The following is a 20,048-nucleotide window of genomic DNA, read 5'->3' as shown; positions in this document are numbered from 1 at the left end:
TCTCACAGAGGGTGGCAAATAGGTGGAATGAACTGCCAGACAAAGTGGCAGATGAAGTACAGTTACAACATTTAAAAGACATTTGGATAGGTACATGAATAGGAAAGGTTTAGAGGGATATGGGCCAAATGTAGGCAAGTGAGTCTAGTTTAGTTTGAGAAACTTGGTTGGCATGGACGAGTTGAATGGAGGCATTTGTTTCTGTGCTGTGTGACTCAGAACGTAAAGGTGAGTAAATAAGGAAGATAAATACAGCTAGTTCAGAGACAGTTAGGACATTTCATTTGTGTATAAATAGGCCAGGATCAAAAAAAGGGATATATAATAAACCTAACAATTGTATAACGTTGCAATCAATAAGGAAGTCAAAGATAGTGGTGGATAAAGCGACTAAGCTCAAATCCCAGCATTCATCTATGTTTCTAAAACAAAACCAAGACAAATTACGAAGGTGAAGGATGAAGTAGATCAAAAACAGTTGTATTGTTGCTGTGCAAGACATATGCCAACGCTGGTAAACTACTGTATATACTTGAGTAATAGTCAACATTTGTTTGACTACTTTTTAAGGTTAAATTTATGAGGTTGAATATTGCATGGATACTATTTTTGAGGGGGCTGAAATTCATGCCTGTCAAAATTCACACTGTATCATTAGCAGAAGCACAACTCATCTCTAAACAAATGAAAAAAAAACCCGAAACGAATTATAGTAATTCTGAAAACCTGGAGTGGAGCGGAACAACCATTAGACTGGAAAGCTGGAGTGGAACATAACGGCCGGCACACTTACTCAAACATTGATCTGTTATCTGTGAAAAAGTAGGGTCGTCTTTTACATGAGATTGACTATTACTCGGATATATACGGTAATAAGATAAATACATTATTTTTTGATACACAGATAATACTGTTCTTGAGACACAATTCCAGCTGTCAAATTAATCAGGGCTTGAAGAACGTTTTAGGTGATTAGTCAAGAAATAAACCAACATTAATATGCCATTCAGCCACTCATTCCTTTTCTATCTTTCAATTAGATCATTGCCTATCCATATTCCAACACCATTTACTAGCTATTGTTCCACATTCCTTGTTACCCTTACTCAGTAAAGAATTAGCAGAATGCAAACAACATTTCTGAACTTTCAGTATCAGTATATTTCACTTCAAACAACAATAAACCCAAAAATCTTCTAAGCAGGTCGCAAGAGGCAAAGTGGATCCCATTAGGGACAATGAGTGAGAGATATGCTTAGAGGCGCAGGGAAAGCCAGGAATATTTAGTTTATTTTGTTTTTGTTTTTACAAAGGAAAATGATGCTGACAAATCAATGATAGAGTAGAGATGGTAGAGGTTAATAACAGACAGGATTTACTATGAACACTGGTTATACTGAAATTGGTAACTTACTGGGTGGTTTGCTAGAAATGAAGTCCTGCTGTTCGCAGAGTTGCCACAAAAATCAAAGTTTTTAAAATTAAGTTCACAATATTCCCCAAACTACCTGATTTTCACACTCAGGTTGATAGAAAGCATGGACCAGGATTTTGTACTTAACAAGAACGAGTAGTTATTACAAGTAATTGGACTCCAGCTACAAATAAACATTTAAAAACCACTGGCGCATAACACTACAAATTAAAACTCTAAATCTAACTATAAACTTCTCCTTACACTCAGACACAAACAAAGAGACAAAGAAAAACAGGTTATGGACAGACTAAAACAGCTAAGTAGTGGTTCCTCATTAAGGGGTTGTATACTTCTTGACTCTAGATGAACAAGTGTACAATGAAGTGGATGTTATAGCTCTCAGTCCATGAAGGTGGCAGTCAATACTCAGAATCACAGGCACAGAAAGTCAACTTGCTGCAGAAGGTCCAGAAAAGTTCCATCTCGGTGTGTTCAATTGGAGAATTTGGATCCTGTGAACTTGGGATTCAACTCCTCTAGCAAGAAAATCGTTTGTGAGCATCACTTTAGGAATAGGTTTAGATGTTTCTCATCTAGACATATATGAAATGATTTTGCTCTCAGTATGTACAATCAAACTACACCGATCTGATGCCAGTCAATTTAGCACTTGTCAGTTGCAGCATGAAAATCGAACGATCTTGATACCTGATCTTCAGAATTCAGACTGCCAGGACGCTTGCACTAGCTTCCATGTCATTCTTGATTCTGGGTATGTTTGCATGGTTGATTTGGCCAAACGACGTTGACTGTTTCAAAAGCTTCTAGTTGGGATGACTTCATCCACACAATGTGATATACTTTCACAACTTGGAAAGCCTATTCAGCCTCCAGTTGGAAGTTATTCCATTCTGGGTCTTGACTTGAGTTGATCTTGCTGTGAAGGTCCTTTATTGGCTCACATTTATGTAGATCATGGTGCTTTTCTGTCTATTGTTGCCATTCTGCCATAAATGCCTTCAGTTTGGTTGCACCCAAATTTCACATTTGACATTTGCAGCCAAATTTCTTATATAGGTGGGTCCATTGTTGTTTTTGTACCATACATCTTGAAATGATCTTGGAACATGAGACAGCTTTGCAGGGGGTGGGTATTGGCTTTGTTTGCCACACTGTTCCCTGCATTTTGCACCTGATTATAGTGCCTATACTGTTTTCAACACCAAAAGCTTGCAAGTGCTGTTGCCCAACTACAACATTTTTGTACGTTCTGCCACTTTGAGCACTCTAACCATTCTTTATTTCAAGAGGTCTTTTTGAAGTTCGTTGGTAGGTATTGTGGTAATCATGAGTTCCATTATCTGCTCCAACCATTAGCCACAGAAAAGTAGCATTTGTTGAGAACATAAGAACTAGGAGCAGGAGTAGACAATTCAGCCCTCAAGCCCACTTTGCCATTCAAAACGATCACTGCTGATTTCATCTGGGCCTCAACTCCACCTTTCTTGCCCGTTCTTCATAACCCTTCAGTATGTTATTAGTCAAAAATCTGTCTATCGCCTCCTCAGATTTACTCAATGTCTCTGCATCCATTGCACTTTGGGGTAGTGAATTCCACAGATGCTATTCTTACAAGATATGACAGCCTGATCTACTTATTCCCGTGGCTGTCTTACAGGACATCAATTCACAGTGCTGGAAGCTGAAGTTCTTTCTTGCATGCAGCTGTACCACTTGAACTTTCCATTCTTTTGTGGGATCTTTCTTACCTTCCAGATAAGGGTGGTGTATTGACTCAGCGTAACCCCTCATTATCAATTACCATCAGCATCTTCAAAGCTTGTCAATTAGTTCTACAACTGCATACTCCATGAAACACAGCTGCAGCCTTTGTTTAAAAAGTCTGAACTCAGAGTGGATCCGTTGCCTTTCAGTTCATGATGGGGGATTTGGTAACCATCCTTCTCTCTTCTTCTGTCTTTTCACTTGACATTTAACTTGGTACACTTCTTCTGTGCTTTGAACACTGTAGCTAGAGTTTCATGCATCAGCCTGAATCTTGTTTTAGGGGTTGTTCTTTTGGATCTGGATCGTTTCTGAATGCAATTCTTCTCTCATTGTTCTAATTCATGCAAGTGTTTTCTTAGTTGAGAGTATTCAGAAATAACCTTAAGAGAAGGCAGGATCAACTCATCTGGCTGCATACACAAAGCTGACCAACTTGGAGGTACTGTCAGTTGGAAAAGAAACCTCTCTGCACTACTGCAACTTCTGGATTGCTGGATTGCTTTTTCATTCAAGGGATGTTGACGCCACTGGCAGGGTCAGCATTTACTGCAAATCCTTAATTGCCCTTGAGGAAGTGTTGATAAGCTGCATTCTTGAACTACTGCAACCCATAATACCATTAGGGAGAATTTCAAGATTTTGACCAAATGAGACTGAAGGATTAGCGATATATTACCAATCTAGATGGTGGGCAGCTTGGAGGAGAACTTGCACACTATTATACTGTTTGCTCCTGCGGCCCTGGTCTTCAAGCTTGTAAAACTGGTCTCATTTGTTTTTTTCTGTCAGAAAACAAAATCCCAGCAGTGCACTATATAATAATATTCCTGTTCTAATATGTAACAGAGAAGAGGTAAATGGATTCTGTGTAAATAAAGTTCTCTCTTGGGTTTAAACCAATTTATCCAGTACACATTAATCTCCAGACACAGCCTGTGCCCAAGGTGCTTCAGTACATAGTACCTATGGCCATGTGATAATATCCAAGTACTTGGCTAATATCTAACATTTTGATAACTTAAAGAAACATCATTCCAAATGTAAGAACGTAAGTGAAGTGGAAGTGTTAATATGATAGTCTACTTTGTGCCACACAAGTGACGGGGGCTTAATGTCAGCAGCTTCACTGATGGCATCTGACACGAAGATGTTGCTGCTTCTTTTTAATCTTTCAGAGAATGAGTAGATGCTGCATTGATTTAATGAGTTAAGGCTTTAATTGGCTGATGTAGCCAAACCAGGCAGCTAGTATCTGTGGTCAACAGATGGATCTTATTTTAAATTTATGCCTTGAATCTGAGTAAGATAGCATAAATCATCTATTTGCAGTATAATAAATGCTTTCAACAATCCTTGATAAGGGAGGAAAGATGAGAAAATAATTAAAAACTGGTTAGTGTTCCCTGTGGTGACTATTACACAGCTCCATATATATGTACATATGGGGATAATAGAGAAATTACAGGATCAGACTTGGGAGTGATGACCTTGTGGAAACAAACAGCCTACTGATGCTCATTGTCTTCACACAGGAAGAGAGGTACAGGAAAGGAAGACAGAAAAGTGCACGAAAGAAGGCTTTCTTACTCTGTGGCCATTTACTGGAGTCTGCTGGAGAGGATAGGAGGATGAACTGTGGTCCACATTGTAAACATGGACATATATGTCTTTTTTTGCTCAACAGAGAATGTACGCAATACAACTTTGTTTCAACATGAACTACCCGACCAGAGCGGGAGAAATGAAGAACAATAAAACTAAGCTGAGCCACTGCTTCCACATGGTTTCTCTGGGATAAGAGCAGTGAAGATTTAGGTGATTTAATGTTGCATATCTGGGGAATGGGAATTTTCTTATTGGATTCTACAAATCTCCATCTACAATTCAGGAAACAAAAAGCACAAACAAAAAGAACAAATAAAACCAGAAATTTTGTGTAGAGCTTTAATTTAAGAAAGTACAGATATTACAAAAGTGGCAAAAATGGCATGAGTTGAAGGCGGGTGGTGGGGATGTGGATGTTCTAACAAGGAACTGAATGTGCATCCATCTTTGAAGTTGCAGGATATATTGAGTTATTAGTGTATGAAATGAGCTATCAGAGGAAATGGTGGAGGTGGGTATTATTACATTTAAAAGACATCTGGATGGGTATATAAATAAGAAGGGTTTGAGGGATATGAGCCAAATGCTGGCAAATCAAACCAGGTCAGGCACAGATGAACTGGATGGAAGAGTCTGTTTCCGTGCTGTATGGCTCTATGATTCCATAATGTATATAGGATATTAGGCTTTATAGAGGCATTGAATGGAAAATAGGAAAGTAACACTGACCTTTCAAAGTTTGAGATAGGCCCAACTAACAGACTGCACCAGTTTTGCTCACCTTGGAAAATTGCAAAGGTTTTTGGAGGGGTGCAGAAGAAATTTACCAGAATGGCTCCAGTAGACATGGAACATCAATTCTCAGTAACTGTTAGTACAAGTACTAGAGAATACAGATTTAAGGTCTTGAGTGAGATGTGTGTGTGTGTGTGTTTGGGAGGGAGGGTTAGGTGGAAAGGGAAGAGGAGGAGGAGGAGGAAAATGAGAGGAAGAACATTTTAATGCAGTGAGTGATAATGACCTGAAACACACTGTCCACAAGATGGTGGGAATGAGTACACCTGATGATTTTTGAAAGGGAATTGGATGGGTACTTAACTGAAATAAACCTGCAGGACTATAGCAACTGACCATAAGACTGGTCTTAACTGGACTGTTATGTAGGGAATTATGTAATGGGCTGAATGGCCTCCTTCTGCCCAGTTCTACCTCCTACCCAAGATTCACAAGCCTGACTGCCCCAGCTGACCATTCGTCTCGGCCTGCTTCTGCCCCACCGAACCCATCTCCAGATACCTTGATACTGTCCTATCCCCCCTGATCCAGGAATTCCACACATACGCTCGGGGACACCACCCATGCCCTGCACCTCCTGTAAGACTTTTGTGTCTCTGGCCCCCAATGCTTCATCTTTACCATGGACATCCAGTCCCTATACCTCCATCCCCCATGACCAAGGCCTTCAAGCCCTCCAGATCTTCCTCTCCTGGCATCCCCACTGGTACCCCTCCACTGACACACTCCTGCTCCTCAGATGTTGCTTGACTTGCTGTGCTTTTCCAGCACCACATTCTTGACTTCTTCTGCACTGAACATTACTCTACAAATATAATAACCCTCAAATCCTTTATTTAAAGTTTAATATAAATTTTCACATCATGGACTTTCACATGAAAAATAATATGCAGGCATTGGCATTCAAGAAAGTTACAATGTTTCTCAGGAAAGACAAAGATATTTAAATCTGCAAAGAGATGTAAAATTGCCAAGTTAAATCATTGCAAAGAGAAATAAGAGGGAAATGTAAAAGTAGTTTATGGAAGAGGGATAGAATAAAGAACTGCAAAAAACATGCTCACTGTTTAAAGTGAACAGAGCTAAGTAGTAAGAGAAAGCAAAGATGAGAATGGGGACAGAGGGAAGGAGTACCATGGAAAGAAGGAATGTAGATGGTAAGAAGGGATGTAGATAGAAAGAAAGGGATGACAGCACAGCAAAGGGGAAGAAGTGAGTGGGAGAAGTAAAATGATTTCAACATCTGGGACAGGAAGGGAAGAGCAGGTGCTTGGAATTGTTGAGGTGATGGAAAAGAATTGGGGAGAGAAGTAGGAGCAGCAAAGATGGAGGAACTACCCAAAATTAGGGAATGGACAGTAAACCCTCACAACAGAGGCTAAGGAGGAGCCTTGTTACATTCTCCCAATGAAGTGATAGGGTTTAGGTCAGAATTTCAAATCTCTTCCAGATTGGTTAATGGGCTGCAAATTCAAAAACTTCTGTCAGACCCAAGAATTAAGCTTAAGTTTACTCACAGGCCCACTGGCATACTGGGCCAAAGTCATATCAGTTTGCAAGACTGAAAACAGACAACACTGGGTGGAGCCATTGCATTTGCAGGCCAAGAACAGGGCACCAAAGAGAATTCTCAGCAGATTGAGGGTGGTAAATGGAACATCGGAATTTGAAGACAAATGCAACAAGGGATGGGGATGCAATCAGCAAAATGGTCTATTAAAAGTATGGTTGGTTTGCAATGCAGTGTGATATCAACAATGCGGTTCAATTATCTTAGCAGCTGAGGTCACCATGAAGGATTCTCCTTCTTAATCTCGTCCCTTCTCTGAAGCATGGTGACCCTCAGATTAAAGCACTACCAGTCATCTATCTCTAACAAGAGAGCAGCCCTATCTTTGGTGAGACTATGGCAACCTTACCTTTTGCTATTAAAAGAGGCGGCTTTTACTTACTGCATTTTAAGAAAGCAGAGATGGTGATGCTCGGGAGCCACCTAGAGGATCGTGTTAAAAGTATTGGAGATTGCCAAGGCAAGTTCACTTCAATACTAACAAATACATTTTAAAAATATTTACTTTTTAAATCTAAATTACGATGCCTCATCAGGGCACACTATTGTCTGGTGTGCAAGGTCTAACATGCAGGGTTGTGACAGAGCAAGAAAGTGTAAAGGGAATGATCTGAGGATGGATGGACAGGGGTGACTAAATAACAAAAATTATTGTGTAAAGTTAAAAGCAAAAGGGAACATTGGTATACAAAACACAAAAGAAATGTTCAGAGGAGGTATAAACAGTACTGCAATATAGCAGATGGGAAAATCATGGAAAATTCAGGTGAAGAGAAGGTCCTATGCATGGGAATGTAGTGGAAACCTGAGTGTGAACCCTGGTGGTGTGGACTACCCAAACTACGATCAGGAAATTTCCAACCTGAAGTACAAGATTACCTTCTTCCACTTGCACTGTCTGCTGAATAGCTTTCCTCCACCAACAGCATCTACTCTCTCATGGAAAACAGAAGTGGTGCTCAAGGTCAGAAGTATGATAACTCTGTGTTCAGTCCGGAAGGTTGTACCAATGGGTGGGAGACAACAAGATACTATTTCCTTAGCTTGAAACAGTGTAGGGGTCAGTGCAGAGAGGTTAATGTGGAATTTAGAAGCTTGTAGCAGTTCACAGAAATCTGATGGCACACAAGTCATTTGACCTTTGTGCTTGCACTGCTCCTCAGGTGAGCATCATTACCTGGTGCCAATCTCCTGATTTCTTTCCATATCCTTGCTTATTATATCCAACTAATAAGCCATTTCCTATTGAATGCCTTAGCTGAACCTGCCTCAATCATGTTTCCAGGCATTCCATACCCTAATTACTTGCAGAGTGAAGAAGTTTTTTCTGATATCAGCCTTGCTTTTTTGCAAATCATTTTAAATTTATACCCTTCCATTCTTCTTCCTTTTACAAGTAGGTACATTTTCTCCTTATCTACTCTTTTGAGCCCAATCATGATTTTAAAAACCTCTATCAGATCACCTCCTAACTTTCCTCTCTCAAAGAAGAAAACTGTCAACTTTTTCTATCTATCCTCATGACAGTTAAACATTTTCCTCCAGCGAATTTCAATGAATCCTGGCTGACTTCACTCAATTTTGACAATATAGGCAGTGATATCAGTAAAACAATATCAGCTCCATTACAAAAAATTTAAAAAGTCAAGAATCAAAAGGTTATCAGTCAGTCCTGCAAAGGAAAATTTTAGTTCTTACCTTTAAATAGTTCAGATGGTAGTCCAATAGAACACGTGCATTGCTTATGCTCTCCTTTGTTCCAACAAACACAAACGGAACCATGCCCTGTAAGTGATTTTTGAATTAAGTATTTTATTTATGCCTCAGTCTCAAAATTCTTGCAGACAACTAAATTATTTTAGGGAAAAAGCTATAACAAACATAAATCATTAAATATTTAAATACTCATGACCAAATAGTAAGATATACTGTAAGATGATTTTAATCTGATTGCGAAGCAGATGGTTCATGCTTTGTTAGCACACATGCAAGTTCTGGTTCACTTAAGCAGCTTTGCTAATCCATTATGTACATACGCACACACAACATTCAGAGCCACTATGGATGCTGAGAAATTGACTTCTTCTATCAATGATGAGAACCTTGGATGGTTAGCTATATCTTTTAGAGATAATATTGAGTGATTCTATTTATTTCCCCGACAAGAAGTCAGAAACTTCGGTTATTTTTGTGCAGTAGCCCTTGACATGTCAGTCTATTTCTAGCAAATTAAAATAGATGGGATAGATAGATATTTCAGAGGATTTTGTTGTTATAAACCAGCTTGATTTATGGAGATGATACCTTTCATTAATCCAGAAATGCTTTCAGCTTTTTCAGCCAATAAAAGTTAAACTAAACTTGTCACAAGGAGCCTTCAAAGTCGATAAAGCTATGCTTACAAAGTGATGAATTATAAATCTTCATCCAGCACAGGTGGTTAAACAAAAGGGGAGTGAAGATTTTGTCTAACATTTTTTATCACATTTACAATTTCACTAACAGCATTCATCGAAATGGTTGCAAATTCTCACTCACTCTTCTCTTCTCCCCATTTATTTCTTGGTATAACTCACATTATTTCATGCTAGTTCTGAAGGGGAGGCATAAATTCCCATCAGATACCCTAGACTAAAACCCTCTGAACTTGGGATAGGAATTTGTGGAATTCAAGTTTGAACTAACAGTCACTAAGCTCTCTGGCTGAGAAGGACTCGGCAATATGCAAGCCAAGGGACAGCTGTTTGGAACAAGGGTTTAGCTTGTAAGGCTAAAGGAAGACCCCCACAAACACCTCAGCTAAAGACTACGAACATCAGCCTGCAGAACAAACAACTGAGACACCTTGGGGCCGACAAATTATGAAACCATTTCAGTTGAAATCATTTGCTCGGATGTAGAGATACAGAACATTGTACGACATGCAAACCTGTTTGCCCTGAATGGGAAGGCCGTCACACAATCAGCAATACCTTAACCCACACCCATCTAAGAGAAATAATGGACATTCAAAGCTATCGGAAACCCACTCACTTCAATTGGAGTATCACTCACACTTCATCGAATACTCAGGAAGCTCATTCAGCCCCGAGAGGAGGAACAACAGCTTAGTGATCCAATCCAGGTTTAGTGGGAGATAAGGGAAACCGGTAGTCAGTATAACTGGGGAACCATGATCTCTGGGATTTGTTCAACAGGAGGTGCAGCCAGCATCAAGAGAATCAGCCACAACCAGTCATAGACTCAGGAAAAGGAGAGTGAGCAATCTTCCAATCCAGAACCCCCACATACTGACGAGAAGTGACTGGAGAGCCGAGACACCGACTGGGGCATTACCAGCGATATCCACCACTGCTCAAGCCAAGAGAAGCCATTTAGGGGGTCAGCATAAAGTCATCGAGACCCTCTGTCCCAGCTCATTGAGATAGGGTAGGAAAGGTGGGCTTCAGGGCTGACGGTGCACTCCTCAGGCAAGGAAACAGGATGGGATTTGCATTTACACTCTCTCCCTCTGTCACCCAATAATTAAAAGCTAATTAAAACCTGCTGTACCAAGTCAGGGCTGAAAGGGTTAATTAGGGTGTTACTAACTGTCAAACAGGTCTCATTTCACTTGATGCATAGCATTTTTCCCCCAAATATTCATTTTCTTGTCAGGAATTATATATATTCTCAATTTTGCTTGTTTTAATAACATTAGAGTTTCCTTTGCCTCTGAAGCATCTGCCTCCCGTGATTTTCTCTACATCTCACTACATAAGCCCAGTGTCAGAACCAGGGAGCTGGTGCACAAAGACTGACCAGCATTCCCTACATTTCCATGAGCGCCAGCTACCTACAAATTGCATAACCAATCTGAGTGTAAAGACTTTCTATTTATATTATCATGTTTTCAGCACCTCCCCAACAAACTGTCAAGATACACTGATCTACTTTCAAATATTTTCACTAAGTGCCCAAAAATGACTGATCTTCCATGAACAATGTCACAGGACATTTTACATCTACCTGAACAAGTGTAAAGTTCTGCTGTTTACTAAATCATCTGAACATTGGTACTTCTGGCAATGCAGCACTTTGTTACGGATACAAAGTATCCATTGAAATAATAATAATTCCTGATGAAGGGCTATGCCCAAAATGTCGAATCTCCTGCTCCTCGGATGCTGCCTGACTGGCTGTTCTTTTCCAGTGCCACACTTTTCGACTCTGATCTCCAGCATCTGCAGTCCTCACTTTCTCCTAATAATAGTTAAGTCCTTCAACGGGACTTCCAACTCAAAGACAAAGATGAGTGACTGGTCCAGGTTTCATACAATGATTTCTACTGAGACTGGTCATAAAGAAGGGTTTAAGAAACAGGTTCTGGCAGCTCAGTTAACAACTCACCTCACTGTCTGGGGTTTCATTACACACAACTTCAAAGTATTGTGGTGTTCATTTGATTCAGAAATCAGACAGCCCTTAACACTATTCTAAAGATTGCATTATCTCAGATTTTAGTCTGATAAATGCTTCAGATGCTTCATTTAGTTAGCGGAATGATATTTGTGAAGTTTCATGAGCTCAAGCCATGGTTCCTTGAAGCTACAATGCTTCAATGGATTATATCACAAAATGCAACTGCATAACTAAGCTTTGTTAATTTGTTATAAATGCTGTAACATTTTGTTTATAAACTTGATTTTTAGAATTGGATGCTCAGAATTAGTCTACTGAGAAAATGCAAAATTAACATCAAAACATATTTAGACAATATTCAATATTTGAATCATTGTGTATTCCATTTTAAAATTGTGCAAGATTTATATTCCTATATTCCTTGCATATTGGCGTGTCGGTGGCTTGCAAAATTGTGATCAGTACCTTTATTACTGCAGTATGAAATATGAGACAAACCAAGTATCAGAGAGATAGATATACAATAGATGCTGTGTAATTAAGGTTAATTCGAGTGAACCATCTATGCTTCCAAGTGTTTTGTTGGTCATGGAATCTCTCTGCAGATTGCAAATGATTGACTTCATATTGAAATAAAACAATGAATGCTAAAAGAACTGACTATTTTAAAAAATCTTGTGTATCTGCAGAATTATTGCTGTTATAGACTTGATGAAGTCTTTATTGGCACATATTTCTTTTTAATAATAAGATTATAGTTTGAAGATCTGATTCATATTCTATTATCCACCCCACAAATTGAAATCATTTGAAATCCACTCCAACTTATTTCTGAAGTGAGGGCTCACACAGAAATTATCGTTGTAATAATTTATCCAGTAAGCTTTTCTTTAAAAATGTTCATTTAAAGGGTTTGCAATCTGAAAACACAGCCTTGGCCTTAAGATATTTGCCTTTTTTTTTAGATTAGATTAGACTTACAGTGTGGAAACAGGCCCTTCGGCCCAACAAGTCCACACCGACCCGCCGAAGCGCAACCCACCCATACCCCTACATTTACCCCTTACCTAACACTACGGGCAATTTAGCTTGGCCAATTCACCTGACCCGCACATCTTTGGACTGTGGGAGGAAACCGGAGCACCCGGAGGAAACCCACGCAGACACGGGGAGAACGTGCAAACTCCACACAGTCAGTCGCCTGAGTCGGGAATTGAACCCGGGTCTACAGGCGCTGTGAGGCAGCAGTGCTAACCACTGTGCCACCGTGCCGCCTTGAGTCATGACAATGTGATTAATTTGAACGGTACACTCTAAGCAAGTGCTGCATATCTGATGTCCGAGAATGTATCAATACCATTGAATAAGCTGTACTGATGCAACATTTTCTTCAATTTCTAATGATTTCGACTCAGGTGCTTTTCAAATTTATTTGAAGAAAAGCTAGAGAACAATGTTAAAAATCTTAAGGCAAAATTTATATTGAACAAATTTGTAAATGCACCTGTCTGAAGCTGAGAAAAACGATTTGCTGCAGCTTGTGCTCTGTAAATACATATTGACCAGGAAGAATAATAGTAAGATTTCCTCATGTTAATTTCAGATAGTTTTAAAAAGGAAGACAATTTGAAGCCACTTTTTATCTCAATTAAGGTTCCCTGACTCAGGGAAAAAAATTCTGGTCAAAATGCCAGTAGAGATCCTTATCTCTAACAACTACGAAAAAATGAGAAAGGAAGAAACAAATAATGCGCATTGCTAATTTTAATTGGATTAATTAAAAAAAAGCAAGTTTCCAGAATGATAAATTCCGAGGCCTGAAGCAGGTGAGCACGGATTGTGTGGCTAGGAAACTGGCTTCACTGCTGAATGATTTAAACATTTAGCATTTTTAATATTTTCCTCTGAACTTCTAAACTATAAATTGATAGGAACTCATAACTCCAGCACGGTAATAACTTGCTGCTTCAAGAGTGAAAGCCTGAAGGGAATAAAAGACGGTATGGCTTCCTGTTGCCATTTTTCAGTCATTTATCCTTTTTGCATCAGTTAGATTATTAAATGATGACTTGATAAAAAAATTGGTTATTTCAGCCATTTAAGCTGGTTTTATTCAGGGAAACCTGATACTTTGAAATGTAACCTTTGAAGTATGTCACTTGGAGACATGATGCAACTGACTTCATCCTTTCAGGCATTATAACTTTTCAAGATGTTGCATAATGATCAAATGCCAACTCAGACTTCTTAAATTCATACTGGCATTCTCATGATACTGCTCTCAGCAAGACAGAGATAGTGCTGCCTTGGAAGGAAAGGAATCTTATGCTATGTCGAAGATAACACATTAGTGTTCTACCTAAAATGTCGATGTAGCTGTGTGTAAGGATGTAAACATCCAAACGCTGTTAAGTAAAGACTTAGTGAGTGCATATAAATCAGTTCAGGGTTTTCAGACACACACATCTAACATTCAGTGTTCATATGGAGTACTCAGTTTCTCCTTGGTTTAAGCTTGAGCCTGCAATTTCAGTATAGCAAAGGTGTATCCCAGAGATTTAAAGATGGACTGGACACGTTTTCTTTCAGGAAAAAAAAAGCACAGAAGTATTCCTGTGGCATTGGATAAAGTAATTAATGACATTGGTTGAGAATGATAGAAATGTTATGCCATGTATTACAAGGGAAACTGCTTTCTCACAACCATGCAAGTTATGATGTAGTTGCCTGAAATTCTTCATTTGGTGCAGGAGAACAAATTCGAACATTTTCTGTGAAATAGTTACAAGCAATTTGTTTGCAATGTACATTCAGCTATCATTTAATCACAGCTAAAACAAAACAATGTCAAAACATGCTGTGTTCCACTCATCAGAACTGAAATGCAAGAAAACTAACTGATCTGTCTGAGGCAAGTTAAACTAACTTGCAAAGTTGACTTCCTACTTTTCAATTTAATCAGTTGCCTCAAAGATTTAACGGTTCCTGCCATTCCTCCATGCCAATCACAGTTTAATCAATCCACATCCACTTCCCATGCAATATAAATTGTTCTTTCCTTTCAAAAGTTGTTTTTTTTTGCATTTCAGTCATGTTTAGTCTAAGAAGACAGCTTTGATTGCATGCATCTTATTAGCAATGTTTAAGGTCCATGTGACAAAACAACTGTGTGTATTTAATAATTTTTCCTTATAAAAAGCTGCACTTAAAAAGTGCTAAGTAATAAGGAGCAGACTGGAAACAGGTACATTGAGGTTAGAATACCACTAGCAAGTTTAATATCACATAAAAGGAATTAGATTCAAATCATGTTTGGGGTATGGTAGTGCATTCCACAGTATTAATGTGGTGAAACCTAGGAGTTGGTGAGAACCAGCAAGTGGAATGTGGGTGCATTTTATGGAAAAATGTGAGGCTGAACTTTCTAGATGAATCAAGGGGCTGAACAAATGTGTTGGTGGGGGTTGGGGGAGTTTGAGAGGCAGTTGTTAAATGAGAAAGTCCAGGACATGCCAAGCTCTTCAATTGTGTCAGGTCCAAAGGTAGATGGGTGGGAAGGGATGCTCAGTCTGGTAACTGGAGGATGAGGATGGTATGAGTTTATCAAGAGACATCATACTTAGATCGATAACAAGCAGTATACCATGTGTCAAATTATCACAACAAAAGCACAACACACCTCTTCACGTGGAATCTTTTTGTCACCATCTCCTTCAATTCTCACTCGGACAACTCCCGATTTGTCTACAATTTCTTGTATGAGCTTCCCGTTTTTGCCTATTACTTTTCCTGGAGAAGGAATGGATCAGTTCCATTTTATAAATCCAAAAATAAATAATATTCACTTTGGTGCATTTCTTAAACTGGACTTACCTACTAGATTCCTCGGTACTTGTACAGAGTCTTCTGTGAACTCGAGATAATTTCTGGCTTGCTTGACTGCCTCCTGGTCCTATAAATCAGATTGATATTAAAGGAAGAATGTCGCCTAGAGGAAACATTAATTTCAACTAAATTAATTATATTAACGTTACCATTTCTGTATATAGTTATACTGCAATGCAATTTGAAGGGTGATCTGACCAGTTTGCTTCCTCCTTATTAAAAGCATTGATTCCTATTGGTGTACAGTGCAAGGGACACACCTTCCAATAACTAGCTTAAAGAGAGACATGTAGGCACACATCAACATTATAAAATCTTACTAATAACAGGAATATGAGAAACATCACGCAGATATAGAAAGATGAGTTACTTTTCTTGAAAAGGCTTCCTCACTTTTCAAAAGAAACCATCCTCCACATAATAAAGGGGAAAGTCCTGGTGGAAAGATCAACATGAATAAAAGTATCTTTAAGATGATTTTGGTGTCAAAGAGATAATCATGTCATGTGTTGCAATTTCTGACAAGACAGCTAAATCATGCTACGATCTGGTTAGGAACCAGCAATGTGTTTATTTAAAGAAGACAAAGTTTAATATCGCAGTTACTTAGAGAAAAGTAACAGGTTTGCAGAGTTTTAAACCACGTAAGATAAATTTTGACATACAAAATAAGAAAAGTAAACAACCTACACAAACCGTAACATCCAGAATTTGAGGTAATTCTGAATTAACAGGCAAGTTGTGTTCATACACACACTATTTAATAAACAGTAAATATGACCAAGACAGATCTCATGGATTTGACAGCAACTCATTCAGACGTCAATAATCACACTGAGTCACAAAATCCTGTGAAACGCAGTCTTCTTCTTCCTAAGGGATTTCAACACTCCATGTTCTGAGATCCAGCCTGTGAATGTTCCTCAAAAACCACTGTGACTGATACTGCCTCAACACCTGCTCAGCTGGTTGTTCAAACTTTTAACATAAGACTGTGTCCCTGGAGTCCTGGCACCAAATTCTGTGCACATCTATAGCCACTCTGAATAGAATGTTACTTTTTAAAAGGGTTACTTTTGTCCCATGAGCCAGCCGTAAGGACCCAATGATCCTCTGGCATATTCTTCTGAATCTCAACTAGAATGATTCCATGAGATTCAGTCATATTTCCTGGGATGGGGAAGCAAATTACCAACTTTCTAACCAAGATAAAAAAAACACCTGGCAATTACAACAAATTACGACAGTGCAAATCACTTCAGGTTAAATAAGAACAAAAGAACTAGAAGGAGTAGAAAATTGAGCCCCTCAAGTTTGCTCTGCCATTTCATATGATCATGACCAATCTCATCTTTGCCTTAGCTCCACTTTTCTGCCAGTTCCCCATAACTCTTTAAGCTCAAAACTAATTAAAAATCTATCTCCTCCTGAAATTTACTCAATGTCCCAGCACCCACTACTCTGAGGTAGCGAATTCCCCAGATCGGGATTCTTTAAGTAATTTCTCATCCATTTTAATAAAACCTGTTATGCTTGATCCTAAAAATATGACCTTTGTTCTAGCTTGCCTGAGGAAACTTCATTTCTAGATCTCTTTAATCATCTTGATGTTATATATCTCAATTACCTCTGTTCTCATTCTTCTGACTCCAAACAGTGTTGCCCTAAACTACCAAACCTCTCATCTCTAGAATCAATGAAGTGCACTGTCTTCAGTATGAGTCTTCAAGTTAGGGAACTAAAATTGTACATAATACTGCAGATACACTCTCAATAACGCCATGTACAGTAGCAGCAACAGTTCCCAACTTTCTTACCCTATTCCTATAGCAATAAATGCTAAATGCAGCAAGAAAGGAATGAACCTCCAAATACTGTTTACAATTCATTAGTTTAGTAATTTCAAGGCCTAATAGCACTATACTCATTGCCCATAGGTTTCTTTTCCATGAAAATGTAACCAAGAAAATATATTAATTCAACTGTTTGTCCAGTACTTTTCCAGGAGACTACAATTCCTGTTCTCTAAAGGGGCAGCTCCCCCAAAACAGGGGCATTCATAAACAGAAAAGTGCTTTCAGCATTTGCATAATGACATTTACACTCCATAGCCAACTCATTTGGAGAAGGACTTTCCGATGGAGATACATTTAGTGAGAATATTTAAGCAAAACAGTTTCACAATGAAACAGAAAGAAAATAGAACAAAAACTAACTAGAAATGCTCACAAAATTTATCAATCCTCTTGACCAAGACAATAGTCATACATCGCCACACCTGTAAATTAAATTTTCCAAGAGTACAATGGCTTGAATGGACAAAGATACGAAGAATCATGTTTATTCTAGGTTGGGATCAACTGGAATTTAATTTCAAAACATTTTTCAGGAAAAATCCAGAGACTATTCAAGAAGGCACGGTGGCACACGAGAAGGCACGGTGGCACAGTGGCTAGCACTGCTGCCTCACAGCGCCAGAGGCCCGGGTTCAATTCCCGTCTGTGTGGAGTTTGCACATTTTTCCCGGTGTCTGTGTGGGTTTCCTCTGGGTGCTCCGGTTTCCTCCCACAATCCAAAAAAAATGTGCAGGTTAGTTGAATTGGCCACGCTAAATTGCCTGTAGTGTTAGGTGAAGGGGTAAATGTAAGGGAATGGGTCTGGTTGGGTTGCGCTTTGGCAGGTCGGTGTGTACTTGTTGGGCCGAAGGGCCAGTTCCACACTGTAAGTAATATAATCTAAACTATTCCTCAAGGAAAGCAACACCAAGTCATACATAACAACTAACAGTTGCATTATGCTACCTGACAAAATTAAGTATGGAAAAATTGAGTCCCTAATGTTTCACAGCAAGAATCTCAAACTATCACCACTACAAGTCACAAACTCAAAACAGATTGTTTTTTAATGCATCTGCTTGCATTGTTATGAAATTGCTATATTTTATCCCCATTTCTCTTTTCATCTCTGCCCCCATCATGCTGCCCCCAATAACTAAAGCGTGACACCACAATTAACAGGCAAAATCTCCTGGCTTCAATCTGTACACCCAAAGCAGTTTACTTGCATCACTAAAACAAAAACACATTAGGCCTCAAAAAAAGAAATAACAGACAAATAAAAGACTCTCATTTATTCAGTGTCATACTCTATCATATCTCAAAACATGCCAAAACTGTGGAATGGTGTAATCAACCAACATTGTCATTTTGGATCCTAGGACATCAGTGGGTTAAATGATCAGGTGTGGTATGGTTAATTGAACATTATCTTATTAACTAATGTCTTGCTTGTTTTTAACTAGCGCTATGGAAGTTCAACATCCACATGAAAAAGCAAGACCAGATCCTGGTTTCATACATCATTTGATGGACCTCGAGAATATAGCACTCTGGTCAGTGCTGAAGATTACATTGAGATTATAAGCTTAAGGTCTGGAGTAGCTCAGGGGCATCATCTAGCCACTGATAACAGCCTCTTGTACACTCTGCATACTGTACAGTTGAGAGACTCATGGACAATTTTTCTCAAAGCAAAATGTAAAACTTTAAAAGGTTTACTTGATGTTTGTTACATTCATTTGGTCCTGACTAGGAAAGACTTGAAATTAGCATTATGTAGCTTAGAAGAAACAATTATTTCTAACTGGACAAAACTGGAATATCTAATATATTATTATTTCTGGTCAAGGTCAAAGTTTTCACATTTGTTGCTTAGAATAGGAATTCTGACTGAACTGTGTAATTCCATGCTTGTCAGTTTTTATTCATTGAGTACTCTACTTATGATTTTTCCACAACTTAAAAATAATCATAACCAAAACAGAACGACATTCTTTGGAAAGATATCCCACAAACTCTTCTTTGTCTCCAGTAATTATGCTTCCTTCTTTAGTTAAAACATGGAAGGTGATGAGACCCCGTAATGTCAGCTGATGATCCCCTCAGGTTTCAAAGTGGACTGGTTAGTCTCATCAGTCTCGCATCTTCCTCCTTTTAGCCAGATGGACCATTGCATTGCTATGTTCAAGTTTACTTCAAAAGGCCTACCCTTCACTGCAACCACTACTGCCAAGGAGGACAACAGCAGCAAATCAACAGGACTGCAATTCCTTATCAGGAAGGACAGCGATAAAGCAATTTAGATACCATGCCAAAGACAGCAGTCATAGGTTTGGTCAAAGGCACAGGCTTTGACAGTGTATTAAATGAAGAAAGGAAGATAGATAGGAGAGGAGATTTAAAGATCAAATTGCAAAGTTTAGAGGCTAGCAAACCCCAAGGGTCTCTATGATTATATTCTGCAGTGGTCTGTGCTGGACCCCTCAATTTTTCACAATTTACACCGATAACTTAGATGAGAGCATTTAAGATATTGTGGCTAAATTTGCAGATGATACAAAGATAGGTAACAAGTATGTTGCGAAAATGATGTAGCAAGAATGCAGATTGATATAGCTAGGTTCAATGAGCGTGCAAAGATCTGGCTGATGGAAGCATAATGTGGGCAAATGTGAAGTTGCTCAGTTTGGCAGGAAGAATACAAAATTCGGTATTACTTAAATGGAGAATGGATGCAGAATCCAAGGTA

The 20,048-nt window shown here is 38.9% G+C and overlaps 1 protein-coding gene across 2 annotated transcripts in view; it reads right to left on the bottom strand.

Moving 5' to 3' along the window:
- Positions 1–20,048, bottom strand: part of fmr1 (fragile X messenger ribonucleoprotein 1) — a 69,699-nt gene that overhangs the window by 7,933 nt on the left and 41,718 nt on the right. For both annotated transcript variants that reach the window (XM_060832400.1, XM_060832401.1), the window contains exons 9-11: positions 15,450–15,528; positions 15,256–15,365; positions 8,874–8,960 (exon numbers count right to left, since the gene is read on the bottom strand). In XM_060832400.1, the coding sequence (XP_060688383.1) occupies positions 8,874–8,960; positions 15,256–15,365; positions 15,450–15,528 (276 nt within the window). The remainder of the gene's footprint in view (positions 1–8,873; positions 8,961–15,255; positions 15,366–15,449; positions 15,529–20,048) is intronic.

Source organism: Hemiscyllium ocellatum, chromosome 11 (assembly GCF_020745735.1).
Source record: "Hemiscyllium ocellatum isolate sHemOce1 chromosome 11, sHemOce1.pat.X.cur, whole genome shotgun sequence".
Classification (NCBI taxonomy): domain Eukaryota; kingdom Metazoa; phylum Chordata; class Chondrichthyes; order Orectolobiformes; family Hemiscylliidae; genus Hemiscyllium; species Hemiscyllium ocellatum.
The sequence above is the reverse complement of the archived record's forward strand: the minus strand, read 5'-3'. Positions and strand labels throughout refer to the sequence as shown.